Here is a 22,476-nt window from a genome sequence, read left to right on the forward strand (position 1 = left end):
TCCGCATTTCTACGCTTCAAGACGAAGAGAATGAGTGGTCAAACTTGAAAATCGGAGTACTTTTATTTTTTGGCCAGAAAAAATGGAAAGGGGGACCACTTGCCATTTTTTTGGGTCGAAAAATCAAAGTTGTCCGATTTCAATGATCGACCACTCATTCTCTTCGTCTTGATGCGTAGAAATGCGGAATCGGGTCAAACTTATAAAAAATCCATTATTTCACTCCTAAAATGGGGTAAAACGGGAACTTGCTCTAATTTTTGCATAAATTATGCTCCAATTATGATTTTGATTACTGCATCAGAAAGCTCTGGCTCTTACGAATTCATTGATATGCCCATGGTCTATGTAGGCCTTGTAGATCGTGAGTTATTAGGGAAAAACAAAGGTATGCTGCACTGAAACATAGAAAAACCTTTAAACGCTCATAACTCGAAAACTAAGCGAGATACGGCATTTTTGACGGGGATATCCTATAGGGGGGATCGAATTTATTACTTAGGTCCAGATCTTTCATATGAGCCCTCGATCACCCTCGTAGCATCATTAGCATAGGAGTTATGCATATTTCTATGAATTACAGTTTTTCATGAATATCTCGGGATTTCTTCAACCAAACAAAGTCAATAACGACTGTTTTGAAATCGTCTCATTGAGATCTTCCCAACGACATCGATAATTTTATGATCCAAGCATAAATATGATATCTTGTCTTTTTTGCACCAACGAATAAAAGTTTTCGATTTTGATCATCCAGAGCTCATTTTCTTCGTTATAATTTAACAAAATCCGGAATCAGGGCAGAGCTGAAAGCAACTTATTCTTGGACTTTTGAAAAGGAGTACAACTAGATTCAAGTGTTGAAAAATTGTTTCCTCGACTTTAAACCATCATAATTCTTGAACGGAAGCTCCAGTATTGCTTTTTAGGGACGTTTTGAGGATATAAAATTTTAATTTATCTAGCAGTATTCATGGCTTTGGATTTCTATAAGTCGTAATCTGAATTGGTATTTACGGCATTGTCTCATAAGATATGCTTCAATTCGAGCCCAAGTTTGTTAAGTAAAAACATGAATTGACGGAAAAATTAGAACACTATTATTCTTGGTATTTAAATAGGGGGAATCAGACAACTTTTTGACTTGAGCCCAGCCTTACAATATAAAATACTAAAACCAAGTTTTTACTCAAATTTCTTACCTTTCAACATGCAGTAGTTACATTAACTGCACTATTGGAATACCATCTTTACCAACAGCCATAAAGTTCGCTAATTTTTAGCAAACATTTCTCTAGCAAAATGTTGCAGTAAGCAAGAAGAAATGAAATTCAGCAAATTCAGGATAAGTAAAAGATAAAAAAATAATTTCATAGCTTTTTATTGAGTTTATCATAATGCTTTCAATCGATACAATAATATCTTGTGGTATACTGTCGTATATCGTTCCCACTTTGTCTTTATCACTAGCGTTATCTACGTATTTTTAATTTAGAAATTACGTCAAAAAATTATATTCACTACTTGTAAAATTGTATCACCTCTATTTTAAATATATCTAGACAACGTTAGTGATATATATGACATCATGGTTCCGTTTACAAATTTTTATAAGAATAACTTAAAAAAAAAAATTGGAAAAATTGAAATAAAAATATGTATTAACAATATTGAAAAATGAGGACGGCGACAAAGAGAGGTAATATGAAGGAATAGGAAGGGATAGATAACATAGATGTAAAATAGTATATTTATACAGCAAATCCATGAATGTTAAACATTAATATTTTATCATCTTTTTTTGTTTATTCCATCATTTATTAAATGTTAGGTAGTGCCTAAGAAACGCTTTGATGTTTCAAACACATCTTTAACGTTCTTTATTATTATTTTTTTATTCGTATACTAGCTGTGCCGAATGCACTTGTACTGATCGCAAAATCAATTTTAAAAATTGACTAAAGGTAGATGTAGATAAAAATAATAATAGGCATTAAAAACCAGTCATTAATAGACTCATTATCATTTTTATATTTTTGCTCTTAAAATGCTTATAAATATGTTTACCTTTAGTCAATTTCTTTCATATGCGACATATTGTTAACAACAATGTTAACCGCCTTATCATGCTTATTTATCGCCTTTTTTATAATTTTATTTTATACAATAAAAAGAAGTAATCCTTTTCCCTAAACGCTAGTTATATCGTCGTTTTTTTTTAATCGGCGCAATCTTGGTATTAATTAATCATCAATTTGATAGCACATTTATTATCACTGAATTCGTTTGACATCATTTGAAGAATTTAATGAAAAATATAAGATAGTAAATATTAAAAAATAATCTAAACTCGAGTCAGCAATAAAAATGACAATAATATCAATACTACAGTAGACTTATAAAAATGTAATAATCACGTTTAATGATGATGGCAATAAGAACTAATAATAGTAATAATAGTGATAATAAAAGTAACGCCGTTATAATCATGTCTTTAGCTGGTACAATTTTTACCTATAGACTATCCTCTTTATATACTTCTATATATATTTATATATATAGCTACAATATATATTTTCATGTTGAAAAATCGTATACATCAGTGTTGTGTCGCAGGACCATTGCTTCGTTCCTTTTGTCATTATTTTGTTCATTTATTTTATTAATTTTCTTTTTATTTTCATCTATTTTCTTTATTATTTTCGCTTTATTCTGAGAGACTGCTTCAGAAAGGCGGCATTTTGAAATTAAAAATATTACTAATAATTATTTAACATTATTTTGTAACATAAATATTACATTTTCTAATTTTACTAAATTTTTTCATTAACTTTTAATACAAAAAATTGATTTACGTTTGTTCATTTTTTTCTTCTAATTATAATAATTAATCAAATTAAAAAATCATCTTTTTTTTCTTTCATTTAGAAAAAAATATTCTTCAATGCATTTTAGGTCGTATATCTTACTACTTAATAAGTAAGATTAAGATCACAGAGATTAAAGTGATCAATATTATTTTTACGTTTTTTTATATTAATTCTCTTATTAAACGTAAGTGTGTTTCTGGTATCTTCTAAGGATTTCAAGGTGACAGCTCCTGAAAGCAAACAACATTGGCCATATAGGCACACAAGATGTTTGAGTATATTATTAAATAACCCATTATGTCTTTTATTGAATAAATAAAATTTCTACTTTTATGGAAAATTTATATCAAATGGAATCTCTCACAATTCTTATACATATTTATATATCAATTCATGACAGTTGCTCTCTCAGAATCAAACTAACTATTAACGATTTTAATGCTTATTTACAGACATAAAATACATATAGATTCAATAATAAACATTTTCATTTATAAAATATTTTTTTAAATTATAATTTCTAAGTGAATTAATAAATTTAATTTTCAATGAATAAGATGAAAAAAAAAATGAATGAATAAAAAAATGAATGAATAAAAAATTGAAAATAAAATAGAAAAAAAATTGGTATTGAAATAATTGATCGAGTAAAGCAACTCTAGTGTGAAGTTGGTCATGTGCGAATGCAAATTTTTTTTTACAAAGTAAGGACAATTACACATGCATATACAATTTTCCAACGTAATGAAAGTGCAAGTTAAACTTATCGTCGAAATAAAATATATATAGATAACATTATTGGATAATGATAGAAAAAAAAAAAGCTAACTTAAAATTAAAAGTTAAAAGGACATCATAATTATAAGCATTTACTATCTAAAACATACAATGATTAAAACAATAAATTTAACGCATTTTATGATCAGATGTGAAATGAGTAAATGTATGACACAGACATAAAGGCTATATGTAAAACTATATGTGATCTATCAAGATAGAAAAGCAAGTGATATTTTCTTTGATATTTTTTTCGTATACATCATGTTATTCCTCGCCAATCTGTACTATCATCATCAATAGAAAATTATTTTCCATAATTTTATTCTTAATTTAAACTACTTTTAATAACTAAAAAAAAAAAAATGATTAATGTCTATGAACAACATCTTAAATGTTTATCAATTTAATATTTAATTTTTGATGTAGTGTAAGCACGTTTTTGATGTTTTGTTGCTTTGTTAGTGTGTATGTGTACGATGAAGTGCGTTCACCATTTAATTTTGGACGATCTATCCTCTTTTTCTGGCTCTCGTACAAGCGTTCACACGTGCTTTCGCTCTCACACGCTTGTTCCACTCTCGTTCCATCTTGTGTTTCTCAATATTATCATTCTCTTCCCTTTCCCACCTAAACCCGAGGTCGTTTTTCGTTTTCTCGATCTGAATCTGAATCTGCTGAATCGTGGAGCGGCGGAAATTCCGGTACAGCCTCACGCTGTTGCATCCATCCAGGCCCAGCCGACAATGCTTTACCCTGTATGTATGTCATCATTACATATTGTTTTCTACGTCATTTATAATTTAGCCCAAATTTTTACTAACTATATTCATTCAATGTCCTTTTAACTTTCCACCAAACAAATGAACAAAGAAAAATAATCAGTGGAAATCATTTTTAATAGCATCAATGATTATCTCATTCTGAAACAAATTTCCCAATTTCCCAACAAGACACAAACTCTTATCTAACCGTAGGAAGAAAATACGTACAATTTGTCTATTTAATCAACTCTAAAATTTCACTTTACTTCTTCATGCAGTCTTACATGCCAAGAAAGATTTTTTTTAAATTTAATCAATTATTTTGTTCAATTCAATTGTAGAATTCTAAAATTATTTAGATAATAATTGTATTTACATATAAAAGGATTCATTAGCGATCGGTATAATTGAAATAAAAAGTAACAATAAGTAATGAAAGCAAAGAGTGAATAATTTTTATGCATCGACTATGTCAGATGTTGGAAGCTTTCTATTTCTCAAATCTATTTTCATTAAATTTCGATTTAATATAATCAATTCACTATATCTGACAGTATCTCACAGACTTATATATTTATCTCTCACTTGAATTACCTAAAAAATTTTTAAACTATAAAAATAATATTTTTCAATACACTTATCATATTTAATTTCCCATTTAAATTCATCAGTTTTTTTTTTCCTAATACCTTACATTTATCAACATATTCGATGCAAAATAAATTTATTTACAAAATGATTCAATCAATAATTGAATACAAATAGCCTAGGGCTCTACATTCATATGATATTAAAGATAATTTTTTTATTTAATAAAAATTTGTTTCTTGTCTCATAATCATTTATCATACTCTTGACTTCTCTCTCTCTTTTTCTGTACTCATCTACCTAATTCATTTATCTACATTCCTCTAAATGACTACATAAAACTTTTATTGCACTCTTAAAATAAAATTTTTTTTTATATTAAAAGAAAATTAAAAAAAAGTTAAAAACTACATGGATTAAAGCCCAAAAAGTAATATTTAACACGTATTGCACTGCCATCAATAATTTACCGGTTGAAAGTTCTCATAAGGGCTTGGAGATTCAATTAATAATTTCCGATTTTTTAATTATAATTATGGACTAATAATAATATTAATTGACAGTTAATTATTATTTTCTTTAATCTCTCTCGTTCTTTCTATTTATTAAGTCTCTATGGATTGTGCTTGTTGCAACAGAGCCGAAAGACGTTCCACGGTCTTCTCTTGTATTGTCCAATGAATTAGAACATTACGCCTCGATGCGTCACTGTAAAAGAACACGAGACCGATATTTACTTAATTATTACTCTTCTCCTCGACCGTAATTTATGTTTCTTACCCTTCCTCAACACACTATTTATCTATTTATTTGTTATTCCAATTACTACTGGGTCTACTTAATTAAAGGCAGGAATTGTGAAAAAGGTATCAACGGTGACGAGTGACTGTGTAATCAGGTGTCTGAGTATGCGAACTGTGCTTGTGACAATACACCTTTTCTCCTCCTGAACTTCTTGAGGTGATTAAAAAATTCATCCGATCACGATTTTGCGCCAAAAGGTTTGAGGAAGTCAATTGGATGATCAATTTTGTCAGGGTCGAGCAAATGAGTTTTTATCAATTATTTATTAATGAAATCATTAAATTATTAGAAAGAAAAAAAAATGGTCGTTTATGTAATAATAATAGCTCCGTTGCAACAAACACAGTTCATTATCAAATGTTAGAGGCAGCCAATTTTTTAGATTATTATGGCCATATAGAAGTGCAAGAAATTGTTACTATTGGCAGTTAGTTATTCTAACAAACTCATAATCGTTTTTACTTAATTAATATCTTGGCATATTGTGTTGACTATTTTCTGAATTTTGTTCTCTTTTGTGAATAAAAAAACTATCATAAGCATTTTAAAAACAATTCAAAACCTTTGATAAGAATTTGGAAAATTTTCATCTGATTTTATTGTATTATCTTTTAAGTATTTCAGAATGAGTCAAATACTTTTATATTTATTCCAATAATTATATGAAATTCTATAGAAAATAATCATCATTTAAGAATAAAAAATTGAAATTTGGACTAAAAAAATTTTTAATTAAATTAAACCAACTTAATTGGGTTCAATTAATTATGATATAAAGAAGCTAAATAGAAAAATACAAATGCATGCATTGTTTTTCAAAAAGAACTTAGAAATCATAAAGCTCTATTCAAAGTAAATAAACATACACAACCCAAAAACCCCATGACATTTCTTCTTCAGAAATGACGGTCATGAAGAGAATATTTCCGCGTTGATTAGAGTGAAAAAATTGCAAGGACTGCTTAAACTCGTTAAAAGACGGCTTGAAAAGCTTCAGATAGCCCGGGCATCGATATCATGGAGAAGAAAAGCTCGAAGTATACCTAGCTAAAAAGTGACTTTGCAACTTCAATGCATACTAAGCAACCCCGTTGGTAGCTAGTGGCTCAGTTCTCTACCATTTTTACCCAACCCATCTCTTTTCTTTCTCTCTCTCTCTCACTCTTTCTTTCTCTCTCTTTGCAGTCTTGCTAAGCCCATCTTTATGACCCCACCAACAACACACCCCCGCTGGTATTATTCAGCAACACATACCACCCACAGCCACTCTATTTCTCCTCATACGATGGTGAAACTCACGTACGAGCCACCTCTGTCACGTTGTTCCTCCATACTCACACACAAATATAACCAGACAAACACAACACACATTTAATCCCCAAAGTTCTGACGCTCGAGTTATACTAGAACTGCCACAGTGCAGGAAGGGATAGAAAGGGAAGAGATGCACATGCGTCCGGTGGAAAAACGTGGCTTGGAAAACACCAGAATTTCAGAATATAAAACTTTTTCTTCTTCTTCTTCTTTTCCATCTCTTCCTATATAATCCGCTGGTACTTATATACACAAAAGTACCAACTTCACCATCAGCCAGAAAGTTAAGTATTTTACGACGTAATTTTCCTACAAATTATTTCAAGAGACTTTTTTTCGTTTTCCAAGCCACCAAGTTCAGCTAAGTGAGCATATCTACCAGTAGAAGTCTACCAAACTTGTGCTAACATCATTAATAGTGAAATGATGGACTTGATTTTACCTGATGCATAGGATCATAGCCCATTGAACCATCGTTATAAGGTTGTGATCCATAGTCACTTCCGTTGATTCCCATTCCATAACCCGCCATATCCTGGGGTCCGCCTGGTGGCGCCGGAGACATCATCGGCGTCGGTGTTCCCTGGCTGGCGCCGCCCATACTGTACGGCGACGCTCCTGCAAAAGCTGCTGTAGAAACCATCGCGGTGCTTACATAGATCGAGGGGTAGCTATATTTTGTTTTACTACAAGGAAACAAAAACTAATTTCCCTTCCCATTTGCCAATCTCTCTCTTTGCTCACGTTTTTAAAAAATTTCAACTTCCTTTTGACTTTAAATTAAGTTAAATAGATTGGTTATACCCGGCAATGCGATTGCTCATTTTATTCTAGCCCAGGGTAATTTATTGGCAGCCGCAATAATACTGGCGGTACAACGAGAGAAGGCACAATGAGCGGTAACTCACTTGCCAAATGATTTACAGTAATGAGAGTCGCTGCTGTGACACGATTTCTGCTAGCGCTATCGATTCTATCCAGTGTTGCTAGGCTGACTAGTACCTTTCACATAAAGCGAATTGTGAGAGAAAAATAAAACGTGAAAAAGAGAGATTCGCAATTTAAAAACAAAAAAAACTAGACATTTATATGTATATATATCTACAACTAAAAAGTAAAAAAAAATTTCTACCCCCGAGGTTAACAATCTCTTCTCAAAACTTGAAATTATTTTTTCATTTACCTGCAGCCTTTTTAGCAGCATACAAATTTGCTTCTTCTTGCGCTTTTCCAATATTCTTCTTATAACGTATTCTTTTGTTGCCAAACCAATTGGAAACCTAAAAATATGATACATATTAGCGCATTCATTTTATATGGATAAAAAAATAACCATTAAATTTAATAAATTAAAGTTTACCTGGCTCACTGTGATCCCACACTTCCTCGCAAGTTCTTCTTTTGCTTCTTCACTGGGATATGGATTACTCAAATGCGAATAGAAATACTCGTTCAGAATTTCTGAAGCCTGCTTGCTAAAGTTCCGTCTCTTGCGTCTATAAAAAAAAAATTAATTAAAAACAATGTCCTTTTATCATTTATAATGTAAAAAATATTACAGCTATTTCAGCTAATAATATTTCTCAACTCATTAAGTTAATGAACAGTAAATAAAAAAATTACCTAGCATCAAGAAACCGACTTCTTAAGATCATAACAGCTTCGCAGGTAGACTGTTTAAGTTGCATTTGAATGCTGGAGAATTTTTTATGAATAATCTGTACCATCCTCTCAATTTCCTTGGGCGTAATAGGTCTGGTACGACTCTGTTCTCTTAGAAGATTCATTACGTGTGTGGTGAATTCATTACAGGCCTGAAATGAATAGAAAAACATCATGAAATAATAATTCTTGACTTGGTTTGATTGAGTAAAAAAAAAAAATTCATAAGTGTAAAAAAAAATGAAGATAATTTATTATTTCCAACATCTTTCGATTCAGAATGGAAAGCTCGATATCAGTATTCGAAGCAACCGACGGTAGGTTTTCCTGAGGGAAGTCATGCAACAACTAGAAGACGAAATGGGAAAACGGGTGGTTCGCAATTTCGGAATGGATTCTACCCTGACGGCACTACTTTCCCTCAGTGGTCTTGTCGTTTCGTTCATTCGGATGACCCTACTACTCTCTACCAGCATGAGAGTCAGTCAGCAGGACGAGGGTGGATCAGGATCGTTCTTGTCTGCTACCCGGGGAATGCTCATAGGGTATGAGAACTAAGAGTAAGGAAAAGAAGAGGGTGGATTGGATGGGAAACCCACCAGAGCTTCGATGCTTTTTTGTTTTGTCTTTCCTCCCATTTTCTCATTTTTTTCTTCCTCACTGAGACCTCAATCTTCGTACTGCTATCATCGACTTTCAAGACTTATTGGAGAGATCAGAAATATTTTTTAGAAACGTGAGATGCTATAAAATTGTTTTTCAATTCAATTTTTTTTCTACAAATTTATTTGGTCCATATCTCTTATCATCCGTTAACTTGGAATATGTTTTTATAAATAAAAAAAACAATAAATTTGTTTGATGTGTTAATAAATAAAATAAAATTTCCAATAAAATCAATTTTGATTCTACACTTTAAAATTGAAGGAACTAAAAATTTAATATTAGAAAGAATATAAACTTCTAAATATAAAAAGCATCGAAGGAATTTCTTGATCTTCTGACGTAAGCCATCTCGTAAATAAATATAGTGTAATTTTACTGCAAGTGTAGCGATATCAAGAATTCCCATCGGGATAGTTTAATGCTAGAAGTGTGTATGTATAAATTAAGTAAATTTATAGCAATGTAATTGATGTAGAAACGTTTAGTATACTATTCTATGTACCATAGAATAGGATTTAATTTCCACACTAAGAAATCAGATACTTATAGTGTGAATATTCGAAAGATGAAGGTTTGATAGAAATTCTAGATTAATTCATACTAACTACATAACACTATTTCTGTGTTCTCCATCCCTATGAGTTCATGATCATCACGCGATATCTGAAAATTCCTCAGGGGTTTCTATTTTTGCCTGCTGTCACGCCATTTCACATTGCCACGCAGCCATTCACCTCTCACGCAGCCCTCATATCATGACTTCTACTACATAAATGCAAGAATCCTTCCAGTTGGATGCCAAAACGACAAAATTCATTCGTTATAAAACATCTGATCGTCCAAACTTCCATTACGCAAATCTCAGAATAGATTTGAACACAAAAATAGTGCAATATGAAACGCAAACTGAATTTTAAAAAACTTTCAACATAAATATTGATTTATACTTCACTTTACGAGTGTCTACTTTTTTCTGTATTTCATTACAATAAAATGAACCAATTTATGACTGACTATATTTTAATATCCAGACTTGATTATTCGAAAAGGTCATCAAATTATTAATGAACTTTTTTTTTTTATATAATTCCAGTCAAATGTACAAACATGAAATCTCTAGGGTGATTTTATTTAATTTGTTTTATTAATAAAGATTAAGGAAACATGTAGTAGTTTACTATTTATTAAATGACCCTCATAAAACACTCGTATCAATGGCACTGAGTCTAATTTTTCCTCTAGAGTGTTGAAACTAGTATGGTCTTATCGAATCACTGATTCAAGACCCTCTGGACATTTTCATTTCACGCAAACGTAAGAAAATGTGCAGATATATTGCTTGAGGGGTGAGAATACAATGTGAGTAGGTAAGATTAGCAGGACCCATTGGTCTTATCGAGCAAGGAGATATTTCACATTTAGGCTTAAGCTTTTTGTGGGGAGCATTCAACCAATAATTTTTACGAAGTCTCATCACGTCAAGATACATTTGTCTCTGATATACATCTTTAGGGTGCAGTGGATATCGACCTAATTTTACAAATATTAAGAATCATTTATTTTTTGATTCACATTTTTGATATGTTGATAATGAAGAATAAGGAAATGTACTTATATTTTATGAGTTCAGTTCAAAGAGGTGTGTTACAAACATGTAAAACATCTAGATCTTTGGCATTCTCTGATAAGTCATTCTTTAGTCACGCAAACTTTTTACTTCCTTGTTTTTATTATATTTTATGATTTTTTTACCCTCAATACACTGCCAAGAATTCCAAACAAATCTTTCTATGCTGCTTTTTATTTTTTCAATTACAAAGAAAAAAAGAAAGAAAATATCAAACTAAATTTGATGAACTTTTTATACACTACAGTTCATTTAATAAAGTTGAACAAAAAAGTGCATAAATATATCAAAATCTAAAAACATTATTGATTTATTAATACAATAATAAATTATCCTCTGACAAAAATATCCTGTTGATAAGAAACAACAGATAAATGGATTATTTCTATATGAAGATCAGTAAAAATAACAACTGTCCAATTTAGACTTACATAATGTGAATGTTTTAAATCTGAATGAAATTAACATGGATATAGTAACTGTATGTAAAAAACCAATTTCATGAAATTGATCTTGGATAGAATTGGAAAGTAATGCTGACAAGTAGAAGTGGTTAATGATAAATCTGACACAGCAATGGGTTCAACCAACATGTTGACATTTGAAAAAGAAATTGGTTCGAACACCCGGTACGTGACTCCTGCTATCTGCACTGCAGCTCTTTCTTCCTCCAATGTTGCGACGTCACGCGATTGCACGGTACAAAGAGGTACCCCGTTCGAAAATCTCGGTCGGCCAACAAACTACTTCTGGATACAAAAAATTACCGTGCTTATGTATACTCAACTCACGAAAGCATCGTTTATGAGACCGTCATATTGTTGACAAGTAGATGACAAGAAGATGAAAATCCAATGTCGTCAACAACTTAGATGATTCCAAAGTATACTTCTGAAGAAAAGATAAAAATAATCCACACAATAAAAGAAGGAATATAAAAATCCATATATTTAAATTTATTTGAATGAATTAGTTGGTTGCAATCCAATGCTATGGACTTGTCACGTAAGAAATTGTAAACCTCAATAACAAACGTGAAAGCCCGACGGCACGCGATAGTCATAGCTTTGTTCTACACATCTGGAAAGTCACTGATGGTCTGCACGCGAGATTTTACTTAAGCAAGCTCACGTTGGTTCATTAACACGCAAATCGTCACAAACCACGTCCCTTTGCCACTCTCTCTCTTGTCCCAGGAAAAACATAATGTTAAGCTCGTTCCAAAATTGCATTTCTTATCAAAAGAGTCCCTTCTGGCAAAGCATTTTCTCTCTTCTTTGAGATGGTATTTAATGATGAGACAGCTCTCCCTCAACCAATTTATTATAGCACTTGAAATACTCAACTAGCTTGATAAGACTGGGAGCTCAGATAATTATAATTCAGGAAAAATGATATGAATAAAATGAAAAAAAAAAAAAGAACAATTAATAAGAATTTGTGAAATGGAAATAAAAACAATTTAAATTTACCTGTTCGTATTTTTCAAGCTCTTGGTGATATATTTGTCGGATTTGGGCAAGCTTGGCACGGTAATCTGAGTGCTCAATTGCATTGTCGGGTTGTCCTGGAGGTCCTGCTGCTGCCGCTGCTGATGCTGATGCTGCTGCACCAGCACCTCCGCCTTTTTCTGGTCCTGCTACGCCCTCAGCTATGAGCATATTGTCCAACCTCATCAACTGAGGATCCGGCGGTTCTTCCTCTTGAGTGTTTCGCAGCGATAGAACTGAAAAATAAACATTAAATTCAGTCATTTAATCTTTTTACTGCCTCTATAAATTGATATTGACATTCGGCTTTTGAACTTTCGTTTTATCTTTTTTAAATCCAGTTTATTAGCTGGATTATAAATTGATAACAATATTTACTTTTATCATATTTTTTAATCACTTTTTGTCAAAATTTTGTTAATTCGAAAATTAATAATATTAATAAAATAAAAATAATAAATTGGAGCACAGAAGTTTAAAATAGATAAAAACCTAAATCATAAATTCCTTATAAATCAATTATCGTCTCAAATAGATCTGGTAGTGGAAATAAAAAATCATGGAGTACTAGTTGTCGTAAAAATAAAATGACAAAATTCAAGAAGTAGAGTACAGCTATCGAAGAGCATTTACAGTTGTTTTATTTCTATGCTACTCAGACGTTTGTCGAATCATAAAAGAATCAATTTTCCCGATCCGTTGATTTTTTTTTCTTCTTCTTCTTCTTCTCTCACATTCTTTCCTAACTTTTCTTCTATTTCTTTACCTTCCCAAATGTTGTTCTGTTATATATATTTTTTTTCATTACTATTAAGGGTCGACACACGCAGTAGTTTAGACTTTAGAGAATAGTTTTCCACCTAGTAACAGCATTTTTATTGGTTTTTTACGGTGCATGATGGACTTGGACGATCTATAAAAGTGCGAATCTACATTTCCGCTAAAACGTCTGCAAATACTCAACGAACGTGACGTTGGGATCTTTAGGTAATTTTATGTCCTATTAAATAAAAAATGCAAATGTACAGATAACATTAGAGGGAAAACAATTGGACGAATCTTAATGATTTTTTTAAGGGTCCTTAAAATAATCTTTAGTTCAAAAAGAAGTAAAAATTTTTTTTTTTCTATTCTCCCTGTAAGTAAAAGAAGGAAAAAGTATTTTTCAACACACCAACGTAAAAATACTTTAGTTTCCATCCCTCTTTTGATCTTAATTGTCTATTCATTGATCTGTTTACCATCACTGGACTTTTCTTAGCATTTTAAAAATGAAATAACAAAGACTTTTGTGTTGCACAATAAATAATAGAAACATTACCAGGTTTACCACCTTTTTATAAATTTTCCTATTACATTAACAATATTTTCAGATTACTTTTTTAAAAGCGAAATATTTTTTAAAAATAAAATAAAACCCAGACTCTTGATATAAATGAATAAAACAACAAAAACCAAACTCTATTGAAATTTCATAAATCGTTGAAAGATTCAATTAATTTTTTGTCTCCTTCTCATTTTATTTCAATTTTCTCCTCCTTATTCCTCTTAGAGACTATTAAAATATTGAAAACAAGTTAAATGTTGAGTTCATTCATAGAACTACCGACAATGTTAAAAGAGAAGAAACAAAGCAAATTGCGAAAACTTCATTCCATCGACATTCTGTCAAAATGTCGGTTTTAACAAAAGTTCTATTACCTTTCTCAACACAATAAGTTTTTTGTTGCTTCATTTTATTCATTTTGTACCCTTACCTTATCTAAAATGTTCCTAAAATAAATGGCTATCTTTTACATAAACAGAAGAAAGCTAAATATAATTCACATGGAAGAAAAAAAAAGCTAATAAAGTGCTGCTGAAGACTAAAGAAAATGAAAAGTTCTTGAAAAGTTGTAAGAGCGTAAAATGAATGCGTGGTACTAATGCATTTATACGATGTGTAACAATTAAAGGTGAGAAAAAGGGGTTTCAAGTTTCAAACGACACTACACCCTTGGGAGACTGGAGAAAAGAGGGTTCCACAAGTGGGAACAAAAATAAAAGAAAAGAAAAATGTTGAAATGAATGCACTTTGTAACACTATATAACAGTCTTGGAATTTAAATATTCAAATTTCATTACTCATTTTATCATTTTAAACAAATTAAAATTATTTTGATTAAAAAAAGAAAGTAATCCAGAAACAAATAAGACAATTCAAAGTTCAATTAAATTAACTCTAAATAGAAATTCAATAGATTAAAAGGTATAAAATTGATTAGTCACTTTGCAATAAGTGACATAATGATAATAATCAAACCAGTCCATGTGATATTAAATTTATCTGTTCTCATACACACGGTCATAAACAATAATCAAAGTGCTTAGGATAGTTGTTACCCTCGATTTGAGCACTAAAGAAAAAAAAAAAGTACAAATGATTTTCTACAATGAATTGCAATAGTTGAGATATCATTGGGGCTCTTGTTTAGCGCCCAATAATCTGACTATTAGGTCGTAAGGGTGGGCTGTTAGGGGTAAGAGACAGGGTTGCACGACTTCCTCTCGTTTTCTATGTGTTTCGTGTGTGCTTTCACTGAGAGGGGGTCTCCTTACAAGCGCGTAAACTCAGTTTTACTAGCAGTTAACATTTTACGACTGGAGCGGCCTGCCAGGGTGCTTGAATGCCGTTTTCTCTCCCTTACCTCCTTATTCATGTCACAGTGTTGATCTTTGTCCCACGTCTTTAATGTGTAACTACCTTCAAGATTCTCACATCACTAATAAGTGAATTATTATCACTCATTAGATTATCTTTTTTTTTTCTTCTTTTTGAGTTAATTTTCATCGTTTATTCTCGTTTTTTTTTCTGCTCCAACTTTGAGAGAAAAAATTTATTTTATAAGTTTCAACTTTTCGATAAAGATTCATAAAATATGCTTAACTCGTTGGAAAGTGTAAGACGATCGTTGGCCACTTGATAATTTAATGCTATGACTTTGGCGTGGTATTGATCTAAACGGAAACCGTGAGAGCAATTAAGATAAAAAAACGGTAACAAAGGGTTGTCGACTTGGAGTTTTCAAAGGGGTGAATAAAATAGACAGAAATACATGAGGGAGGAGATGAGTGTGGGTTACAAACTTGATTTGCTCGAGTGGAAAACACAGAAATTGACTATTATTTACTAGCAACAAAGTCACACCATAATGAAGTTTATAAATATTTAACATTTATTTCACCCAACAAATTTAACTTTTTAATCAAAAAACTGTTTTTGTTTTTCAATTTTATGATAGGATAAAACTGTCAAAGGTAAATAAAATTAATTTTTTTTTCCAATTGTTTTCTTTTTTTCTCTTTGTAAACAGACTCTTGCTCCCAAAATTGAACAATTGCATCGAAGGAATTCAATTTTGTTGAAGGACTTTCTTACAGTCAAACTTATCGAGTTTCAAGGAATGCAATTGCATTTGGAGGATAAAGGAAAAAATTGAATGGTAGAATAAGAGTTAGGAATCAAGCGAAAAGCTGAGAAAATGTTAAAACTCTCAGTAGTTATTTGAAGAAGACCACGTTTGCTTATTTTTTCAAGGGCGAATCTTGAGAGATGAAGAAAAAGGCAAAAATGAACAGAGAGATTTGGGAAATCCAGGGTTGTATCAATCCTCAAGGGATGTAAGATATCGACATCAGGTCATGATAATATCTGATTTTCAGTGACTTATAAACAAGTTGGATATACTCTCCAGTCTAACTTTACTTGAGAACCCAAGGATATTTGCTGTTAATAATTGAAAGATCTATTTTGATAGGAACATTATTTATTTGATATCATTTTCATATTTAATTTTGCAGGATTCTTGCTGGAATTGCGTATGAAAAATTAGTCGACAGTTTTTCTAGGGGAGTTTATAATATATGAAAGCCATGAAGACTTTTTAAAAATTTTAACTACTTCAAAACAAGAACTGGTAGTAATAGTAGAAATTAACTAGTACAAAACAAGAAATCACGAAGTGTTCTACAAAACTTTTAACTTTGTTTTTTAACTGTAACAAGCTGATAGAAGAATTCCACTTAAACTCTAAAAGTATTCATTTTTATTCTCTAAAAATATTTATCTTGATAAAATTAATAATTAGACAAAAAATGTAAAATAATTTTTTAAATAAAAAAAAATATCACCAATCAATTTTGTCGACTCAACAAAACTTTATGTCCAATTCTTGTTCCCAATGAATCAAAAATTTAATAAAAATTTATAACATGTGAATATTGTTTATTTATTTAATAGTTTTTTCGTTGACTGATTGTAAGTTTGAATTGTTTTTAAAATTCAACGAAAAAAAGTGATTTATTTATAACGACATTTAGCAATTCTAGTAATAAAAAAAAAATAATTAAAACGATGCCAAGTACATTTGCAACAACATAATTTTTTATTGAACAAATAACCGTAGGCAATAAAAAATGATGAGCAATTTTTTTTCAACAAGATTACGAAAGACATGTATTAAAAATAATTTCTAAATGGACATCAGAATAACAAGAATGACTAGACTATCAATCGTAAAGTTAATCCAAAGAGTCAACGGTCTCTGTGGAGCACTTTCGTCGATTGGAATTGCTATCATGCATAAATATTCCGTACGTTCCTGTAAGAAGATAACGCATATCACGAAGAAAAAATACGGAAGCTGAATATGACAGTTTACCGATGAAATATGAAAAACAACTCGTAAACAAAGATTATTTATATGACAGTATTACGAATTATTATCGATGTCAATATAATTTAAGTATCTTTTTTTAATGTTTAATTTGATTTAACTTGAAAATAAATCCTGAAGGATAGTTAGAAATATTTTATGGATAGAAAATCGGCGAATAATTGCTACAGTGCATTTTGATCGCATAAAACACCTCGTAAATGTCATAGGGCTTCAAGACATAAAGAGGGAGTTATTCGTTATACGACAAACCACCCCTACATTGGACTATCAGGGTGTGAGAGTATAGCATTACGTCGCATTATCAGAACATTCGCCTTTAGCTTTAGTGTCTTCGGTCTTTAATCCAGTATTTGATGAATTCAATGGATCAATTCAACCCTCAAACCCCATTAAAGGATCTTCCATATGCTTATGGCACTTTGAGAAAATAAAAGTCTAAATAAGGTTTGACTAATAAGAAATTATTGCAAAAATGATAATTGGTTGGTAATGGAGACGCACCTGAAAAGTGAATTAAAAAATGTTTCACTGAATGGATGGTTTTTAGGGTTATTTAGCTATACTACTTAAAACCCAAAACAATTACTCTTTTTCATTTTTTTTTAGGACACATCATTTTTAAAACTGATATACTTCATTACCAACAGCAGTTTTGTTGATAAAAATTTTTAATGTTTTATTATTAATAAAATTTTTCCATTTTAAATGTAATTGAGTCATTGATTGAGATATGAAGTAGAAATTCGAATATTTAATTATAATTTTTTATGAACATTGTTGAAAAAAAAAACATTGCATAAATAGAAATGAAGTTTTTTTTTCAAAAAACGAGCTTCAAATTTTTTTTCTGGCATATTCACGAATTTTTTATGATTACAAATGATGATTCCACGGAAACAAGAGACAATTTTGTTCGTGAAAAAATTTTTGACAGTTAGATTATTACTCTGAATAAAATATTAAAAAAAAATATCACTATTAAATTCAGAAATGACTATTATTTGAGACACCTGCTAGAAAGTATATAAAAAATTCACAATCTTACTAGCAAAAGTTGTTTCACAACTAAAATAGTCAGCTAACTCAATAATACCACTGTTATCAGCACTAAAAAATTTGTGAATCCTACATTATCAACTCGTTTCCAAGTAAAGTAGCCCAACTTAAAATAATTTTACTTTTATTTAAAAAAATTTTATCTGACAAAGTTTAATTTGAGTTTTATGAATAAAATGAAACTAAAGTAAATTTCAAGAGCAATGGAATGAGATGAGGTCCTTTAATGAAACGCGGATGTTAGAATGATAGGAATGCTGCAGAATGGTTGAAGCATGTTGTGTGCAACTTATAAACACTCTTACACATAAGTGAATAACATGCTGTTCATATATATATTTCTCATACATTACATACGTGTATACGTTACTGAACATATATTGAGTTATACATACAAGTAAATATATGTCTGTACTAATACCTAAATATATATATAACTGACAACTCGTCTAGTCTCGGTTGAGTCTGTTGGAAAATTAAGTCTCGTTCCAACCATCTCAGTAATATTAGACTTACGTTATTTTTTTTTATCCGTCTAAAAATAGAAATCCATTTGACTTCTTTTTATTATTTTATTTTGCTCAAGAGAACTGTTTATATATCTCTATTTCTTCCAATTAAAAAATTCAAAGGATTCATAGAGAGACTTAAAAGGATCAGGAAAGTTAAGAAGAGAAAATATATGAACAAAAAATGAAGAAAAAAGGAAACATGATGACGGAGTTAAAGCAGCTTTCAAGGGTGGACGGGAGGGGTATTAATAAAACGTTCCGCATGAGGACGAGGGAAAAATAAATTCTTATTGCCTGGCGAGTCCGGTATTTCCGCAATATACGGCGCAGGTGTACCGAATGTTATATCCTCTCTCCCTCTGTCTATTCACTCCCTTATACGACGGTCCAAAAGGGGCGCAAGAGAAGCTCCACAGAAAGCAAACCCTCCAAGCTTTTCAGGGACGTATAAATTTCATGTAGACCAGCTTTTCTATGTTACAAATTTTTTTAATAAAATCCAAAATTTTCTACCAACTCTATACTCCAAAACTTTTACTAAAGAATCCATTTTTATATAGTTTACTTCTTTCCTCTCATATCAGCAATATTTTTTTCATAAACGTCTCAAACTTATTGAATTACTGGATCAAATGAATTTTAATAAAACAAATGGATATCCTAGCAAGATGAGTGATTATTAATTTGTAGAGAATCATTGGAATGTATTCTTTGAATTGGTGAAGAGAAAGCATATCAGACTCATAATAATATAAATTCTTTTGCGTGAGAAAATCGCCGGCGCGATGCCCTTTACCTTCGTTCGCGTCGATTCGATACGTCTGGCAGAAAACGTTTTCTCCGCGCGCGCGTCCCCCTTTTCGAGGGGTTGTGAGAGGTAGGAGAGTATAGGGAGGAAGTGAGAGAAGGAAAGAGTACGAGAATAAACGGGGAACAAGAGTGTGCGCGAACGTGCTACAGCCTGAGGGGTTGGAGTGAGGGGTGTGGGCGCCAACGTGGCGTATTGATCGAGTGGCTCGAGACTTGCTCTATACCCTCACACTTCTGTCTCACCCGGTATGTCTCTCCCAACCCCTCAGTACGTGGTCGTGTTTACGTTTCCATTCCACGGATTTTCATGAACACTTCGTGGAAAAAATTAATTATCGACATGATTTTGTTCCACTCAAATTCATCCACAAACACATTTGAATTTTCAACTTGACTATTTATTTGAGCTAAAGCTACTTCTAGACCATCATTGAGGATTTTTATGGATAATGCAGACTAATACATTAGACTTTAGTGAAATTCAGGGAGAACGAAAAAGGATAACAGAGCATACATTATTTGAAAATGTGACGATGCATAAAAATGTTGACTTTGGTTGGTTTTTTTTATCAAAGTCATGAGATCATGAGGACATCGTTATCTAGAAGATAAAAAAGCAATATATCAAGTAGGATCATAGACAAAATGAGGTACCAGTGTGTATCACTTTGCAGAATAAACAAAAGGAGCGAAAAGAGAACAAAAGGAGTAAATAAAAGAGATGGATCGTTTCATTTTTCGGTCCAGTGAGACCTTTGGGAGCCATAAATGCACCTAGTCCTGCAGGATCTCATTCTACTCTATTCCCTTGAAGAGAATGAAAGGTGAATTTCTTTTTTTTTTTTCTTTTTTTGATCCACTTACTAATGAGAAATGCCTCTTGGTACACTAAAAAATGCTATTATTTTTCAAGTATAAATAAACAGTGAAAACTAAAAAGTTAAATACAATATAAATATATCAAGTTTCTTGAAGAAATAAAAAAATTTTCAAAATCACTGTAACTTGGACAAAAAAATCGTGACGAAAAAAATTCAACTTGGCGAGTTTACAAACGACATCGTTTTAAAAGTAGTTGGTAAGTTTGAAACTGCTTCGACGAACCTTCAAGGATTTCCTAGCTCGTTTCCTTCAACTTCGGGAGTCATTTTTATCTCTTTGCTTGGAAGTAAGATGAGAAGAATGTCCAGAAAGAAAACCACATTGGATAAAAAACCAACGCTTATATTATATAGAGAATACGAACAAAAGGAGTCAAAGCTCTACATTTTCTCACTCGTTCTGAAGCTTTATGGAGGTTGGGTAAGGCTAGAGGATATCTAGGAGAATCTAACGAATACTCCTCCCTTCATACTTCTCTCAAGTCTCTCATCCCTAAGCTCAATTCAACCCTCCTACTGCGTCGTCTACTACGCCAGCTGAGTTTCATCTTTCGATGGCTTCATAGATCCTTTTTTTTTTCCTTTACGTATCTCATATCCCTTCGGTGTCAAAATCATAAAATAATTTTTGTAGACTAGACTAATTCAGCTATACAATCAATTTCTGATTTTATTGAGACATAGGTAATAAATTTTTTCGATTAAACATCAAAAAGCGCAATTAAATCAATTGAATACTACTCATAAATAATTATTATCAATTTTTTAAATTTAATTTTTCAATATTTTCTTTCAAACTATGATATTTTATGTGATAAATAATTCATTTGATAAAGAATTAAAAGAATAATAGCAAAAAAGTATTCAATATTTAATATTAATGAAGACAAAAAATTATTCATGATGATTAATGTTAATTCATTTATATTTCATTATTAAATATTAATTGATAAAAAATTGAATAGAATTTCGATGAATATTTTACAATTTACTTGATGATATGATGTTGAATAATAATGAATTTATTTCAAAATTATTCAATATGTCAAATAATTCTAGAAAGTAATTACTATTCATATTTATACTGAAAAAAAAATTTTAATAACAAAACGTTCATTGACGTTGATTTTAGTTACTCCATTTTGGATATTAAACGTTAATAAATTATTTATAAGTTATTTTTTAACTTTAATTAATTGGATGAGTTTAAATTAAATATATTAATATAATATAAAAGCTCTTAAAAAAGATAATTAATCTTATCAAAAAGAATACTTCATGATAACTAGTGAATGAAAATGTAATAATAATTATTACCATGAGCAATAATAAATTCATAGAAAACCTCGCAAATAAATGAATCATGTGATTCAACTCAGCAACAAAATTCACTTCTCTTTTATGAAATAAAGTAATAATAATTACTAATAAATGATACTAATTATTAAAATATATTTTTCATTCATAATAAAGAAATAATTTGATTAACCATCACCTGATAGTAATTCAAAAGTTGAAGCTCACGTTTAATCATAAAATACATTCGGCACTGCGCAAAAGTTAAAAAAAAATATCTCTAACGTAAAAAGAAATAGAGCTGGAGAAATGTTGAGAACATGCATAATACATAAGTAGCACGAATGCGCGGTAGGAATTCGAAATCCACAAGGAACCGCATGGATATAAGTTTCCTTTCGTGTTCTTGGAGAACCTTTGCTACAAAGCAAGAAGGAAACTACAGAGCATTATAACATCCAGCGAGGATTCTCTCTCGTCTTACTCTTCACTTTCCTACCCTTGTTCTCTGTAACACCTTCCTCGTCTGTACTCATCTCTTTTCTAGTCTTTGATTCTCTAGTAATTGGAGTGCTTCCAAAAGTTCTTCAACAGAAGAGAATCCCTTTAGCTTTTGTTTTGAGTGGCAGTTAAATATTTCA

The 22,476-nt window shown here is 31.0% G+C and overlaps 1 protein-coding gene across 4 annotated transcripts in view; it reads right to left on the reverse strand.

Annotated features, from left to right (window-relative positions):
* Nucleotides 1-2,237: 2,237 nt before the first annotated feature.
* exd (extradenticle) overlaps nt 2,238-22,476 on the reverse strand; it is a 34,105-nt gene continuing 13,866 nt past the window's right edge. Inside the window, exons 3-8 of one of the 4 annotated variants that reach the window (XM_035092091.1) lie at nt 12,545-12,798; nt 8,741-8,931; nt 8,478-8,613; nt 8,301-8,397; nt 7,560-7,747; nt 2,238-4,403 (exon numbers count right to left, since the gene is read on the reverse strand). In XM_035092091.1, coding sequence (XP_034947982.1) covers nt 4,278-4,403; nt 7,560-7,747; nt 8,301-8,397; nt 8,478-8,613; nt 8,741-8,931; nt 12,545-12,798 — 992 coding nt within the window. In that variant the 3' untranslated portion in view covers nt 2,238-4,277. Of the gene's footprint in view, nt 4,404-4,528; nt 5,708-7,559; nt 7,748-8,300; nt 8,398-8,477; nt 8,614-8,740; nt 8,932-12,544; nt 12,799-22,476 lie in introns of those variants that run through there. The other 3 variants (XM_035092093.1, XM_035092092.1, XM_035092094.1) reach the window with 3 other exon arrangements.

Source organism: Chelonus insularis, unplaced genomic scaffold, assembly GCF_013357705.1.
Source record: "Chelonus insularis isolate UGA/USDA-ARS -01 unplaced genomic scaffold, ASM1335770v1 contig_93_pilon, whole genome shotgun sequence".
NCBI classification, from domain to species: Eukaryota; Metazoa; Arthropoda; class Insecta; order Hymenoptera; family Braconidae; genus Chelonus; species Chelonus insularis.